The sequence below is a fragment of the Echinops telfairi genome, unplaced genomic scaffold (genome assembly GCF_000313985.2).
Source record: "Echinops telfairi isolate 266 unplaced genomic scaffold, ASM31398v2 ScPeMD7_7400;HRSCAF=8409, whole genome shotgun sequence".
Lineage (NCBI taxonomy): Eukaryota > Metazoa > Chordata > Mammalia > Afrosoricida > Tenrecidae > Echinops > Echinops telfairi.
In genome coordinates this window covers 10,005,039-10,021,995 of record NW_022111300.1, presented here as the reverse complement: position 1 = coordinate 10,021,995, position 16,957 = coordinate 10,005,039, and the positions used below count along the sequence as shown (strand labels likewise).

At 42.4% G+C, this 16,957-nt stretch overlaps 1 protein-coding gene across 3 annotated transcripts in view; it reads right to left on the bottom strand.

Moving 5' to 3' along the window:
* The window catches only part of CABYR (calcium binding tyrosine phosphorylation regulated), a 29,751-nt gene extending 16,140 nt beyond the window's left edge, over positions 1-13,611 (bottom strand). For 2 of the 3 annotated variants that reach the window (XM_045296242.1, XM_004702910.2), the window contains exons 1-3: positions 13,571-13,611; positions 10,458-10,632; positions 10,308-10,361 (exon numbers count right to left, since the gene is read on the bottom strand). In XM_045296242.1, the coding sequence (XP_045152177.1) occupies positions 10,308-10,361; positions 10,458-10,605 (202 nt within the window). In that variant the 5' untranslated portion in view covers positions 10,606-10,632; positions 13,571-13,611. Of the gene's footprint in view, positions 1-10,307; positions 10,362-10,457; positions 10,633-13,566 lie in introns of all 3 variants that reach the window. The other variant, XM_045296243.1, reaches the window with a different exon arrangement.
* Positions 13,612-16,957: the final 3,346 nt, after the last annotated feature.

The following is a 16,957-nucleotide window of genomic DNA, read 5'->3' as shown; positions in this document are numbered from 1 at the left end:
ATGTGCTTTACACAATTGATGTATGTATGGATTGTGATAAGAATTGTATGAGCCCCTAATAAAACGATTAAAAAAAAAAAAAAGAAAATGCATTGCCATATCTTTGCTCATCTGAGGCTTTCTTCTTCCACTAAGGAGCCATCAACGAGAGCACTCTTTCTCTGTCCTACGGGATCACTAGGCGCCGGAACTGACTGGATGGCAGTGAGTGCTGGTGGCATAAACTGAAGGGTATAGGGCTGGTGGTTATGAAGAGGAAGAGAGTTCTTTTGGATTCTTTACCTCTGTGGATCAGTTTAATTAGTTTTGTTTCTTCCTTGATTTGTGTGTGATAGTCAACATCGTTGTCCTGGTCGCAAACTCAAGGGAAGTCAGGGAAAGCATTCAATATTTACCATTGAGTGGAACATAATTTTGTGTACCTGTGCCTTATCAGATATAGAAATGCCTTTGTTTCCCTTGCTGGATTTTAAACTTCTTTTAGAAATATTTCTTGTACAGCAGGTTTGATGGCACTGAAGTCTCTCAGCTTTGGTTTGCCTAATAATTTCTTAGTTTTCCTTTTAAAAATAATTATATTCAGTGAGTATATATATTCATCCAGGAATCCCTGGGAGATGCAAATGGTTAAGCACCGGATGACTAGCTGAAAAGCTGTCAGCTCAAACCCCCCCAGGAGGACCTCAGAAGTAAGGCCTGGCATTCCGCTTCTGAAAGGTAAGGCTTTGAAAAGTCTTGGGAGTGCCGTGCTACTGTGCTCACTTGAAGTTGCCATGCGTCTAAATGGACTCAAATAGCAACTGGCAATACGTGTGCCGCAGGTTGGCAAGTTTCAATTTCAGTATTCTAAAGATGTCAGTCAACCGTCCTTTGGCTTCTATGATTCCTAAAACCATCCAGTAAGTTTTCATGTGGCAATTATGTAATAGTCACTTGTTTTTTAACTTCTAACTAGTGAAACTCTCCATCTTTGTACCCATTTTCTCCATTTTAAAAAACAAATTAATCATAGCTGTTTTTCAATCCTGTGCAATAATTTTAATATTGGACTCATCTTTGGTACTGATTATAGCAAGCGTTTTCATTCTTAGTTACTTCTTTCTGCTTCTTTGAATGTCTAATAGTTTTTTGTTGTGTGCTTGAAATTCATGACACATTGACCAGGCTCTGATTATGTTGTTTCTTCTAAATGCTGTTAATTTTGTTCTAATAACAGTACATCTCTCTCTGATCCTCTTGAGACTTAAGTTTTAATTGATATTTTTTATCATTGTTCTTACTCCTATCATGTTGCTCTATTTCTAAGGTGTGATCTTTCTCTGCCTAAATACCCAGGATTTCATAAAAGCTTCTTTATTCTGTCTGGGCCTGAACTCCAAAGCCTCCTTCTCAAATCTCTTCCCCATTCTCAGTCCTCCAAAAGAACTTAGCTCCTCTCTGCTAAGCCACGCGGAGCCTTGCCCCACACCAGCAGCTTAGAAGTCAAAGATCCAAAGACAATGTCTATGCAGACTTTTGGAGGGTCCTCTCTGTGAATAGAAACCCCAGAAGCACAGTAGTGAAAGCACTTGACTACTAACCCAAAGATTGGTGGTTCAAATCCACTATCCTCATGGAAGATATAGAGGCAGCCTTTTCTTAAAGATTTACAGCCTTAGATACCCAGTTCTACTCTGACTGACAGGGTCAGCTAACATGAGATACATGCAATTTAGCAGTAATGGGTTTAGGTTTGGGGGTTCCCTGCCTCCTTTCTGGTACTGTGACCCTTAAATCCTAGCCACATTGGCAGCCCCAAACTCTATTTCTCTCTCATTGAGACTGCCACTCCTTACCTGTATTGTTTCTGTGTACCAAGATTTGAAAGATGCCACCAGGCGAACACCAGGGCTTATTTTCTGTGAAAACGTTCCACTAATTCAGGAACTGGGATTTTTTCTTATCATTTTTCCAGCTATTGCAGTTGGTTATATTGGCTCCATCATGGCTGAAAATAAGTCTCTCTTCTATTGAATTTCATCTAAGATACTGTCTAACAACTGATAAGAATTTAAATATTTATTAAATGAAATAAGTACACTGAGGGCCTTCCAGAAAGATGGCAGACAAACTACTCATGCCCTCTATAACAAAGACATGAGAGACCAAATGAAATAGATACAGATGATAATCCTGGAGCACTGCACTTTGAAGGAAAGAATAAAGAGTGAACTGAATATCAAGGAAAAGAAGAAAATGAACAAAAGCCATGAACAAAGAGACAAAGAGAATGCTGATTTGTCAACTGGCTGACATAGCAGAGCCATTTTGAATTTTAGCAACAGCATCCTGATCAGGGCAGCAACCTGATTGTCAGCTCGACTGGTGGCTGGTCATGTCCACGTTGCCCAAATACAACCAAACCTCATGTGGCACCACTGATCGGGGAAGGGTAGACACCCAAGCCTGCACCACCTCATCAGTGACAGTGACCAACACCAGCCCAACATGTCCTCAACTGCTCCACAGAAACAGAAAACAGAGAAATGCACAGACAATCCATTATTCCAGAAGACCGATGGTGAGAACTTTGGGACTACCAAGCTACTAGCTACCCTACTCACTCAAATACATCAAAGAAAACAAATAAAAAAACCTGAGTAAAATACATCAACATAAAGTCACCAATTAAATACAAATGCACCACTACCATGATGTCTCAAAGACAAAGATCCCCTCATGTCACATAAAGACATAAGACAATAAGTGACCAAAAGACTACACTAGAAAACACTTCAAGGAAAGAAGTGGCACAGAGGCTGCCTGGTAAGGCTATGTAAAGAGTATTTTAATGCCATCCGTGGATTGAGAGAGTCGAGAAAACACAGACAAAATAAAACACATCCAAAATGTAGAGAAACTCAGTGAAACACTGTAAGAACACACTAACAAGACACATGGAAAATTAGACACCATACAACAGCTTACAGAATTCCATAAGATTAATACTAGATTTCAGAAATAGATATTACACAGAAATGATAAAGAATCAATGGGAGACAAGATTAGTGTTATTTAAGAAAAATATCTGACAACTAATTTTTAAAAGAAGAATCAGAAGTAAATCATTGGGGGAGTGAGTTTAGGAATTATTTGAACTGTTGAATAAAGGGTTGATGGTCTGAAATGTAACCGCCCCCACAATTCACCATAAAACAATTTATTTTAAAAAACAAAGAAAACCTAAGAATTATGTGGGATTCATCAAGATGAATAATTTACATCTGAGCCTAAATCCTAAAGAAGGAGAAACAGAATAATAGCAAGAACAAGGGAAACTGTCAAACATTAATTAGGGAGGAACTATTTCGAGTAGCCTGAAAGGCAAGAATATATGTATTCAAGAAGTTCAATGTTTCCTTAAATCAAACAGGAATGAAAATACAGCATACCAAATTCTTTGGGGCATAGTAAAAGCAGTGTTCAGAGGGCAATTAATAGTAATAAAAACATTTTTAAAGTAACTAAAAGAACCAAAATCAACATCTTAACCCAACCCCTTCAACAATTAGAAAATCAACAGCAAAATAAGCGTACAGTCGGCAGAACAGAAACAGATTAGAGTAGAAACACAAACAGAAAAGCAATAGAAAGAGTGAACAAAACCAGAAGTTGGTTCTTTAAAAGGATGAATGATATTGAACGACTGGAAAATTTAACAAAGGAAAAGATGCAAATAACATAAATAGGAAATAAGTGGGTAACAGAACCCATGACAACAGAACCTCCGGGAATGAGGAGGAAATAGCAAATACTAGGAAGAACTGGACTCAAAACAATTTTCAAATCTAGAATGGACAAATTTCTAGAAACATAGTATTCACCTACACTAACCCAGACTGAGATAGAAAACTTGAACAGAACAACAACACAAAGAGAAACTGAACATGTTATTTATTATTTTTTTTAAACGAGATCAGTCTACTTTAATGGGAAGTGGTGTAGTTTTCAAAACAGCTTTAGTAAATAAAGACAAAACATTGGTTTGCTTGATGAATCTTAATTGCGAAATTTCTTCTTCTTTCGAAACTTCTTTCCTGCAGCATTTGCTGCTCTCTCAGCCATGATCTAAAAACATCTTTAAAAAGTCATGGCCCAGATGGCTTCACTAGAGAATTTTAACAAACATTCAAAGGAGAATTGACACCAATTCTACTCAAACTATTCCAGAATATAGAAAAGGAGGGAATGCCTCCATTAACCCCAATACCAAAACCAGACAAAGAACCAATGAAGAGAAAAGTGTAGATCAATATTCCTCATGAATGTAAATACAATTCTTAACAAACTCTTAGAAAATATAATCCAACAACCTTTCAAAAAATAACATATCATGACCAGGAAGGATTCAAAAGGCATCCAAATTGGCAAAGAACAAGTAAATTAAAGGCATGTAAAAATGATTCACCATTTTAAAAAGATCAGCATTATCTACTAGATAAATAAAACAAAGGAAAAGAACCACACGACCATATTCATTGACACAGAAAAAGTATTTGTCAAAATACAACATCCATTCCTGATAAAAAGAGAACCACTGTTAAGAGGGATTGAAAATTAAATACTATGACTTAGACTGCCCAAAATGTAACTTTACTTTCTCTAACTGATCTCATCTTGCAATATGCTCATTTCAAGAGAATATTCTTGGTATTATCGATTCAAACTGTCTAATCTTTCCAAGTTTGTCTTTTTTTGATAATGATACAGCATTTGGGGGTTAGCTTGCCTTCGTAAATGATTTTCTCTCTCCTAAAGATGGACTCTGGATACCAGTGTAAGCTCCAGCACTGGTCTTCAAGCGGTCCCCCTCTGCTGACCTAACTACTGGTCTCTGGGTGCTCATCTTCAACCTTGTTATATTTACTAGCAGGTGCTTCCTCTTTGTGGAAAGTGAGACCTATTTGCTAACCTCACCCATGGACTAGCAGATTCCCTTCATAATTTTGCCCTCTTTATCAAAGGAACCCCGGTACACATTGAGCGGCTAACATAGTTCAGTAGTTCAAATCCACCAGTCGCTCTTCAGGAGAAGGATGAGGCTGTCTGATCTTGTGAAGATTTAAAGTCTCAGAAGCCTAAACGGGCAGTTCTACTTTATGCGAAAGGGTCTTTGTGAGCCAGAATCAATTGGATGGCAGTGGATGGGTAGGTGGGTCAATATATGAAGCTATTTTAAATTTCATTCCAGGTTTGAACATATGTACCCCAGACCTCTGCTGGGGGCTTTGAGCTACTTCTTTTCCCACCCGGAGTCCTGGGTTACCTCACTGATTACCAAAAATCATCCTGATCTTTTATACATCACACACAGGCCGTAGGAAGCCAGCAGTTATTATCTCAGGTCTACCAGAAACAACTCCCCATTCTTTCTAATTCATTGTTTTGATAAAATTAGTTCATTCAATTAAGTATGTATTAAATGTTTGACCATAAGGTTGATGGTTCATAGGAGAAAGATGTAGGTTTCTGCCCCCATAAATATTTATATCCTCAGAAACTCCCAGGGGTAGTTCTATCCTGCCCCATAGGGTCATTATGAGCTGAGATCGACTCATTAAAAATGAGTTCTGAGTAAACTGACATATGACAACTGCAGGATTAAGTGTTGAGTGTGGCTTATGGCATGCTCAATGCAGCACAGTGCTAGCCACACAGCTTCTCTGACAGGCATGCGTTCTTCCAGGAATTCCCAAGAAAGCAAAGAGCAAGACTTCTGCCCTGGTTTTAGGAATTTCCAGTCAGAGTCTATCTACCTTCCTTGACTCCAGTCTCTAAGATGGCACTTTGTAAGCATGAGAGAAATGAAATAGCCTGTGTGTGTGTGTGTGTGTGTGTGTGTATAAACCATTTTCATTCACTTTCTAGTTTTTTTAAAAATCATTCTGTTGGGGGCTGGTACAGCTCTTATCACAAGCTATACATCTATCCATTGTGTCAAGCACTGTTGCCATTATCATTTTCAAAAATTTTCTTTCCACTTGAGCCCTTGGTATCGGCTCCTCATTTTTTCCCTCCCTCCACCACCCTCCCCATGAACCCTTGATAATTTATAAATTATTTTTTTGAAACCTTACACTGGTCTCCCTTCACCCACTTTTCTGTTGTCCGTCACCCTGGGGGCCGGTTATATGTAGATCATTGTGATCGGTTCCCCCTTTCTCCCACCTTCCCCTTACCCTGCTGGTATCACTACTCTCATTATTGGTCCTGAGGGGTTTATGTATTGAATACCCTGTGTTTCCAGCTCTTATCTGTACCCATGTACATGTTCTAGTCTAACCAGATTTGTAAGGTAGAACTGGGGTTATGATAGTGGGTGGAGGAAGCAGTAAAGAACTACAGGAAATAGTCTTAGTTAAGAAATGCTGAACCAAGTGCAGAGCAGCACTTCGAGGGGATAAACTATTGCCCTTATCACTAAGTGGTGCAAAGATCAGTTAGAGTAGCGTGGGCTTCAGGTTCCACATAAGATGGTAACAGGGAAGAAGTGAACTTAGGGAGATCATGTAAGAAAAGAGGGTTCTCCCTTAACTCCTTGAGTAAGGTTTTTCCAGAAGGATACTAGAATGTGTTGCTTATTCAGTAGTGGGGAAGAGCCAGGGAACTAAGAAGATACAAGTTCAGATCCTAATTCTGCCAATCACTAGGTATTTGCAACCTTGGCAAATCGATTTGTCGCTCCCAGTCACAACTAGACCAATAGGGAACAACATGATAAGTGGAGGAAAGAGTGAAGTTGCCAGGGATTTCTTCTTGCTTGGATCCATAACTACTGGATCAACTGCATTAGGAAAATCTGCTGCACAAAACCTCTTTAGAGTATTGAAAAGCAAGGGGGTTAGTTACTTTGAGAACTAAGGTGCGCCTGACCCAAGCCATTCCCCATTGCCTCACATGCATATGCAAGTTAGACACTGAATCAGGAAGATCAAAGAGGGATCGATGCATTGAAATCGTGGTGCTGGAGAAAAACATTCAAAGTACCATGGACTGCTTAAATGACGAACTGATCGGAAGAAGTAGGGTCCTTGGAAGAAGTAGGGTCCGAGTGTTCGTTAGAGGCAAGGATGACAAGACTTTGTCTTACATACTTTGGACATGTTGTCAGGAGAAACTAGTCCCTGTGTCAGGACCTCATGCTTGCTAAAGTAGAGGGGCAGCCAAAGAGGGAGAGGCTCTTGATGAGATGGGTTGACACAGTGGCTGCAGCAATGGGTTCAAGTGTTGGAACGATTGTGAGGATGGGTAGGCTGGGTGGTGCTGCCTTCTGTGGTGCACATGGTAGCAGATTCATCTTCAGTAAAATTGGAGTGCTATCTCTAATGTCACGTAAGGTTTGCTGAATTAATGGATAAAATGTATAAAAGTGCCTAGGACAAAACAGGTACTCAAAAATACTAATTCTGCTCTCTCCCTCCCTCTCCAAGTGGTAGAATGGAAAAGCAAGGTGACTCTTTTACTTTAAAATGTCACCAGAGTTTCTAACCTTCAATTGGTGAAAGGTTCATTGGAGTTAATGAAGCAATTCTCCAATGAAGACTGAAAAAAGGCTCAGTTTTCATTTATTCAATCTCTTTAAACAAACTGCCAAAAGATAAAGGGGCAGAGAACAAGATGGAGTTTCAGAGTGTGGCTGCTTTGGCAGCTGCAGGCACCCAGGAGAGAAACGCCACCGGCGGACCTCTGCCAGAGTCGGGGCTGTACTGAGAGCCCTAGGCTTCGGGAATGGGCAAGAGATTAGCCAAGGGAAGAGGACAGTTAGTTCTCATGTGCTCTTTTCCTCCTCCTTCTGCCCCGACTGGATGAAACTGTCAAGCCATTAACAGATAAACTTTGCCAGCCCTGGGGTGAAGCCTACCCTAAATGGGGCCTTTTGCAAGAGAAAGCCCAGAATGAAGTGTTCAAATAAAGCAAATGGTGTGTGCAGAAATAAACACCTCAAGACGCATTCAAGGAGCTCTAGTTCTCTCCAGATACCGGCTATGCTTTCCACACAGACAGGCAGCTTGGTGGTACATGTTTGAGAATACTTCTGCAGAAGGCAATATCCCCATGGCAATGTCTTGCGTGCTTTCCTATCTGATAGCCTGGTCATTTGACTTCGGCCATATCTGACAGCTAAAGCCTGGAAGAGTCTCCAATCCCTGGAGCCCACAGCGAGGGCATGTGAGGTATGATGGGTGCTATGCTCCACACTGAACCCTGGAACCCGTCTAAAAGAAGCTCACATCTTCATTGTGGAGAACTGAACCACCATGGGGTCAGATTTACTCGGCGCCCCCACAGGAACAGTAGTTGGGGATTAAACCAGTTAGAAGAGAGGAGGATGGCCCTCAGGGGAGGAAATGCTCTACCCCGTGACAACCGTATGGTGCCTATGTGTCTGTACATCCCCAGGTAGACCCGTTTTTGGACCAGAGTGCTGATGTCCTGGATGCAGGGACTCATGCAGTCTCTACGACAGGATCTAAGTCAATGAGCTAAAAATAGAGCGCAATGGTGATGTTAGACACTGACACCGAACTCTGAATTTTCTGGTCATCTCTTCATTTTCAAGTAGAGCTGCCCGAAGAACTTTCACCAGGCAATCTGTTTCTGCAGTTAACCTGTGAGCCTGTGTTCAGAATTAGCTGAATACTATTTTAGGAAACTTAATAGCCTGTTGGATTACACACTGGGCTGATAACTGCAAGATCAGCAGTTCAAAACCACCAGCCACTTCTTGGGAGGATGACGACGCTTTCTACTCCAGTAAAGAGTTACAGTCTCAGAAACTCATAAGGGCAGTTCTGGCCTGACCAATAGGGTTGCTAGGAGTTGGAATTGACTCGATGGCTGTCTGTGGGGTGTTGTTTTGTTTGTGTGTTTTGAATTTATTATCATCATATTGGTATTTTTAGTTACTGGAGAGAAAAACCAGCCACACCTCCAATGCCTTGCCTCTGTTGAAAGCATGGCTACCCTAGTAACTCAGTTTGTTATCTTTGAGCTCTGAAATTCAAAGACATTCCCTTAGATACACCCAGCAACCTCATACACAACCAGCTAGCTACTGTGCACAGTAAGATTTGCTGATTTTTTTTAGGGGTGAATTCATTAACTGTTTTAATAACTATAGTAAGCTAATTTTTACATTGATTATTATATATGGCCCACCAATGATGTTACAAATATCCAAATGGCCCTCAGCAGATAAAAGGCTCCCTTAGATAGTTGACTGTCAAAGGAAAAAGAAAGCTGCAAGCTGCAGTCAGGAGTTCAAGCGACACATTGCACTGGGGCAATCTGCTGCCCAGGACCTCTTTAAAGTGTTGAAAAGCGAGGATTTTATTTTGAGGACTAGGGTGTGGCTAATCCATGCCAGGCTATTTGCTTTCTTTTTTTATCACCATGCTCTTTCTTTTTTTATCACCAAACGTGCTAGCATCTCCAGCATTGTGAAGCGTTCAAACATGCCCGCATTCTCCAATACATGCACAGCCTCTCCACACAGCTCCTGGTCTAAAGAGCACAGAGGCGGTAATCACCTGGACTGCCTCTTGGGGCCGTCCTGCTGACAGTCTGTAGTTCCAGACAGCAGGAGGTGAGGTGGGGGAGGGTGTTGGGTCAGTCAGGATGGCAATCTCCGCTACACTGCTTGTCTGTACGTTTGGCGTCTACTTTCTAAGAACTTTTTGACTTTTATTTCAGTAATATCAAGTATGCTTTCATGAATCAAACTTATATACTGGGATTAATAATTTACATTCGTGTCAAATCGACGCCTATCTGTAGAGATTGGTAAACCATCCAGAGAATTTCAAGATTAGAAGGCTTAGAAGAAAATGAATATGCATACATATTTGTCTTGCTAAATGGATAAAAGTCAGCATAAATGTTAGGGAATCTGTAATTTTTGTTGAGGAAATTGTAATGCATCAAAATGACAAGTTCTATCAATCTAGTATTAAAGACAGGAAATACTGTAACGAGTTTAAGTCACAGTTTGTATGTACACTAATTTCAGTCTCAACATACATTCCATTATGCCAGATGCTTTATAAAGGATGTGCTTTTTCTATTTTTCAGGGGAAAAAAACTAGAATGTTCTGAAATCTCAGATTCCAGATTACAAAAAAATAAAAAGAGCTGATTTAATAAGAAGGCATCTGTGCGGTTGTTTAAACAAAAAACGTTTGTGGGCACTGCGCATGACTAGAGGGACACTATTAGTGGTGCGATACTTTACACCGAGCACATTCTTAGCACTATCGCTGGTGATTTACCTTTAATCTGGTGAAACTGCTTAACCAGTTCTTTTACATCCATGGGAGTGTTTCCTGAAGGAATAAACAAAGGAAATCAAATATCGACCGTTTTCTATTTAAAACCCGTTTTCAAAGCAGCAAATGATATCATTTAAAGTAGTAACAAACCTTCTCTATATAAAATAAGTTCTTTAAAATAAACTGCAGCAAACTGGGTGATGTTTGATGGGTTGGTTTTGAGAATGGCTCTGCTAAGTCCCTCGAGTAGAGTCTTGAGGCCATAGGGTACCACAAGTCTGGGCTTTGAAGAAATCATTTTGGCAGGCTATCTGAAATCACAAGTCTAATAAAGAAGAACAAAATCTCATGAATAGCATATCCGTTTACTTGAAGATTTCTTATGAATCAAAGTGCAGTTTCTAGAAAGAAAAGCATCTACGAAACACTCGCTTTAGTCCTAATTTGTAGGAGTTTGTACTGGTAAAAAGGAGCCTGGTGAAGCAGTGGGTTAAGCGCTCAGCTGCTACCTCCACGGCTCTTCTGCAGGAGAAAGACGCTTCCCTCAATATCACAAACTTGGGAACCCTAAAGGGTCACTGCCTCTGAATGGACACCAGGGTGGTTTTTTTGGTTTTTGGGGGGATTTTTTTGCACTCTGGTAAAATGGCCTCATCCTTGATTGTCATTAAAAACTAAACAAACCCACTACCAAGGCCTTAGTATGTGTAGAAGAGCAACTGAGGAATGCCACAGAAACCTATGGAAAATCTATGGGTTTCCTGTCAGGAACCCCAGAAGATTATTAAAAACAAAGACTAAAATATCAATAAAACTGGTTACTGAAAAATTTATAATTTTGTCCAGTAACAGTTTTTTTTAAAAAAAAGGAATTTAAGTTAATGTATCTGTTTCTAAACAAAGTCCTTCTAAATCACATAGGTTTGGAAACAGTATGTTTCTACAAGGAAACATCTTTTCCCCTCATTATTTTAACTCTATCTTTGGACATGTTGTTCAGCTTTAAGTATACCCATATTTTTCAGCTTTAAGTCTTTCCTTTGAACATTCATAGGATAAAAGCTATTTGTGGTGCTATCATACCACCCCCCGCCATATGCACCTCTCCTCACTTCACGTCTGCTCTACTTGGCTTTCCTGTGATAGGAGATTGTATAACCCAATCCATCGTCCTGAGAATCGCAGAGGTTACCATCCTAATCTCTGTCTCTGCATCCTTTGTGTGTGTGTTTGTGTCCTGTCTCATTCTAAATAATGACTTAAGAAAGCATATAAGCATATGAGAGAACTCAAAGTTCATGGAAAAATGGAATTCAACGATCATGGAATTTCCCCATGAACGGTTTGAAGCCTCTGTGTCCATAAAAAACAAAACTACAATAAGCAGATCAATTAAAATATGAATCAGTTCACTGGTAAGGGAGAAAATATACTAGCAAAATAGAATGATGTTACAATTAAAGTTAGTTACAACCCTAATACAATATTCCTTCACTTTAGTAGAAAATAAAATAAACCCCCTGGGATCAGGTGCATTTCAACTCATAGTGACCCTATTGGGCAGAGGAGAACTGTTGTATCAGGTTTCTGAGACTGTCCATCTTGTAGGGACACAGATGTAACACCTTTTTCCTGAAGAGCAGGCAGCGAGTTCCAGCCACCAACCTGCAGGTTAGCAACCCAACACTTAACCTCAGGTGAGGACAGCACCGAGGGCTTCCTTTAACAGAGACGGGTGTCAAATCCTCCCTCAACTTTTAACACCATCATAAAGTAGGAAACGGTTGAATGACTCGTGGTTCCTGAGGTTTAAAAAAAAAAGTTGCTTGGGAACATCATGGCTATTCTAGACACCAAGCCCCAAGAGAAATTTCTCCCATGGGTCCTCGTAAGGATGGTGGTGGTGGTGATATAATGAACCGTGTCCTCAACAACATCCTTACAGTAAATAGAGTAATGAGTTTCATGGGGCTAGTGGCACAGTTTAGTTACAGCAATTAGACACGTGTCCAACTTCTACTAAAAAGCAGTGAGTGTCATAGCACAATACTTAAAAGATGCAGTTCATCTTCCCAAAGGTCAGGGGAGTAAACTCGGCGTGTGTTAGTCAAACCAAGCCATTTCAGAATACAGTTGAGGTGTATGGAGACACTTCACCAAAATGTGCCGTCAAAGTATCACAGGACCTTTACTAAATTAAGCCACCTTTTAAAAACCTGTAGTGCAGACTTGGCTAGCTCGCTCACTAAATATTGAGGGCTTGTGGGTAGTAATAAAAATAATACGTGTAGGATATACATAGATAAAATGTTTGTGATATTTATTTTATAACATGCTTTATATGCTGATGCAATTCTATTTTTTGAATGCATCCTTTCCTCCACAGTATGAAGGACTAGGTCATGCTTTTGAAAACGGTTTCCCAGTCAGCCATGATGATGGAGCTACCAAACCACTCCTCCTTCGGTAGGTAGATCGAAGTTGGGGGCGGACCGGGCAGCCTGTGAAGCACGGGGGGAGGGGGGGGGGGCTGATCTTTCTCAGGAGGGTTTTGGCCGGAGCTCCGCCTCCACCGTCAGTCGCTCCCGGAGTGTTGTGGGCGCAGGAAGAGGGCTGCTGAGCATCTGAGAGCCCGATAGGAGGAACCAACCGCCTCTCCAAGTTGAGGAAGACTGCGACCCCACTCACAGCCAACTAACGGGCCCATCACTGGGCCGCGTGGGCTGTTTAAAAGCGACACTAAAGAATTCCTCTCCAATTCTCTCCTTTCAATGAATACTTGTCAACGATTGAGAAAAAGTGACCTCCCTCTCGAAGCTTAGGTTTTCCTTTACCCAATACCACGTGGGAAATGCTTTGGGTAGGAAACGTTGCCAGTGGTTGACGCGAGCGGGGGGCTTTAGAACCACAGGAAACGTCAAGGGCACAGGCCACTGGCTCCCACACACTTCACAGCTGGGGCCTGTGGCTCCCGTCGTAGGTCTGGGCGGGGGTGGGGGGCGCCGTTGCGTCCCCTAGCACCCAGAGGCAGACGGCTGACTCGCCGAACGCTCGGCAACCGAAGCCCAGCCCCTCAGCGATGGCCGTGCCGTCGCGCACTCGCCCGAGAGGGCCGGACCCTGCCCACAGACCTCCCCCTCTGGGCATCCACCGCCGTCCTGGCCATTGGGAGCCCTCTCCCCCCGCGAGGGACGGCCCCAGGGAGGGCCTTGCTGACGAGGAGGCCGGAGGCTGAGCGTTTCCGCCAGACTCGCCCCACCTACTGCTTTCCGGCTATGCTCCACTGAGCTTCCTCTTTGCCCCCTTGCCGGCGGCTCCTGGAGGCCGCCGCCCCCGAGAGCGCCTTTTATACCGCTGGGGGACGTCAGCGCGTGCGTCACAAAGCCCCGCCTTCTCGCGGAGGGAGCCGGAACGCCGCGCCGAGGAAGGCGGGACTTCGGCGGCCCCAGCCAATAGGACGCCAAAAGGAAAAGATTGGCACTCGGGGTTTCCAAACGGCCGGGGGTCGGGGCGTAGGTTGAGATGAAGGCTTTTCTGTCCTTGGTCTAGAAGGAGAGCTGGTTTGGGGGGGTTTATGGAAATCTTGCTTGTCACCACCTCCGCTCGCACTCACCCGGGGTCAACCTTAGGAAGAACTTCCACCAGTGTTCAGAAAACCCTGTGGGGAAAGAACCATTGATGCAATTGGCAGTTTCCCTTTCGAGGAAGAGGCCTGTGGAGTGATCAGTGCCTCTCCTGATCAATCCTTAAGGCTCAGTCTTCTCTTCCCAGTTGGCTAGGGTTCTCTCCCCACCAAGTGATACAGCCCGCAACAGAAGTATTTCATGCCGCTGTTTTATCAAAATGAATTACATTTGAAAGGACCCACTTGCGGCTTTCTCGACCACTCGGGGTCACATGTCTCTGCTGGGCAGTAAATACACCACTATCACGATTATCTGACCCAACCAGACATGTTTGAAAAACAAGAGCCGGTATAAACCAATGGCTAAAGTGCATTTGATATCTGACAAGCAAACAAACGAGAAAAGATCGTTTTTTATTTTTGATTCTTTTCCTAGAAAAAAAATTTAACAGCTTCTGGACCACTTTGCAATAGCAAGATTCAGGCCTCTGCCTACATCAGTTTCACATGGATTTTCATATCAAAGATAAAAAATAAGCCTGTGTGTACCTTGCTTACTGGCTACTCTACCTGCCAGGGATTATAAATTTGAAGTGATTTGATTCTGTAGGCAGGTGTTGTGAACTTGGTAGATCTCAAACACCTAGACGCATAACCTCTGATGTAAAAAAGAAATTGTTCACTACCCTTTAGTATGAACAAGTAAGCCGATGCTTACTTTCCCCTTGGGTACTCCAATCCTGCCTCCTGGGAAGATCACTAGAGAGCCCATTAATGGTCTCTTTTAGAATCAGGAGACATTTATCATCCTTAGCCTAACCAACCTGGGTGAGTGATCTTGAGTACCTAGCAGCTGTTAGGTTCAGAATGCTGTTTTAGATGTCATCGAGCCAGTTCTGGCCCATAGCGACCCTGTGCACAAGACTTAAACATTGCATGGTCCTGCGCCACCCTTACAATGGGTGCTATGCCTGAGCCCATTGTGCAGCCACTGTGCCAACCCATCTCCTTGAGGGCCTTCCCTTATTTTGCTGTCCCCCTACTTTATCAGGCATGATGTCATTGTCCTGACATGTCCAAATTATGTAAGACAGTCTTGCCATCCTTGCTTCTAGGGAGCACTCTGGTCAGACTTCTCCCAAGACAGATGTTTGTCCTTTTAGCAGTTCACGACACTTTCAACATTCTTTGCCAGCACAATGCAAATGCATTGACTCTTCTTTGGTCTTCTTTATTCAATGTCCAGCTTTCACATGCACACGAGGTAAGTGACAATCCTATGCCTTAGGTCAGGCACATGATAGTCCTCAAAGTAACCTCCTTGCTTTTCAACAATCTAAAAAGGTTTTGTGCTAATTTACCTAATGCAATGTCTCTTTTGAGCCTTTGACTGCTGCTTGAAGGTATTCTATACTCTACTTTGGTGCTGATGGAAGCAGCATTCAAGGTACAGTAGAGGATACCTTTAACTCACAAGGCAAGATTTTACTCATTTCTTCAATCCTTTTGTCTGAGTCATTCTGAACTGCACACTTTACAATAAAAATGTGTAACCAAGATTTCCAAAATCATCCATTTCCTACTTTGATTTCTTGAACTATTTAGTTTTTGTCTTTTCTCCTGTCCAATCACTCGTGATCTAATTAAAATGCACACCTGTCCCACCCCAAGCAAACTGGTGCTGAGTAGGCTGCTAACGAGGTCAGTGGTTCACAATCTCTTGGCTCCTGTAATGATTTTCAGAAACACTGTATAGAGCCACCTAGCATCAGAAATTGGAGCGCTGGTGGCAGGGGTTACATACATAACCACAAGGTCAGTAGTTCAAATCCATCAGCTGCTCCGTGGAAGAAGAGGCTTACTGCTCCCGTAAAGATCTGAGCCTTGGAAATCTCCTCTGTCCTACAGAGTCACTATGAGTCAGAATCAACTTGATGGCTGTGGGTTTGGCAATGAGGTCCAAGATTCTTCCCATGATCACTACACACTTTCCCTATCTCATCTGTCACCACTTGGCTCCCACTTAACTCTCTAGAGACTTGGTCTTGAAGACATGCTGTTTCTCACCCCTCTGTGCTTTTTCCTCATTGTACCCAAAGTCTGGGGGTTCGAGCATTCTTTTCACCTTTCTGCATCATCCTTATCTTGTCAAGCTCAGCTCTGAAACCTTCCACCTCAAGAAGCCAGTGGATTGCAAGAATTTCAATGGCCCTATGATAGGCAACTGGAGCTTAATCTTGCTGTGCAATTCATTGTTGCCCATCACTCTTCTCCCAAAGTTACTAAACACCCCAAAATGATGCTGTAAGAGTGTTTCTCCAATATGGGCCACTTGTATTAGAATCATTTCAAGAGCTGGTTAAAAAACACCAACCTGGAACCTACTGAAGCATCCAAATCTCGGAAAGTAGAGCTCCTGTGTAGCACGCTACCATTTGAAAAGCACTGGCCTGAGTGATAATGAGTTGTTTCTATTTCATACCTGACTTAACTTGGTCAAAAGGCTCAGCCCTTTGCTTGTTTACGAGAAAGCCAGGTAGCTGCACTACACTGTGATTTGTGGATACTTTGCTGGCAGAAAGAGCAAATCTCTTATAGGTTGACTACTCCCGCCCCTCGTGGCATACCCTCTTCCCAGTTTCTAAGTCTTTTCCTTCTACTGTGTGTCGGAGGAAGGAGAGATTTACCACCTCAGAACCCCTCTGGAGCAGTTCTGCTCTGTCCTGTAAGATCCTTGTTGAGTCAGCATCAACTCATTAACAAGGGTTTAATTTGTATCTATCCCTTGGGATCATCTGGGCATAGCAATTCTGTTTTAGAGCTGTGAGAATAAAATATGAGGGGTACCCCCCCCCAAAAAAAAACGATGTTTTTGTTTACGTGAGGGAGATAGTGCATTTGGAGTTCGTTCCACCAGGTAAGACAATCAAGCTTTCTATTTAGAGGTTCTGAAAAGGTTAACACTGTGCGAAAACAAAGGCCTGATTTGTGGCAGGTGGGAGACTGGTTTTGCCACAAGGCACCT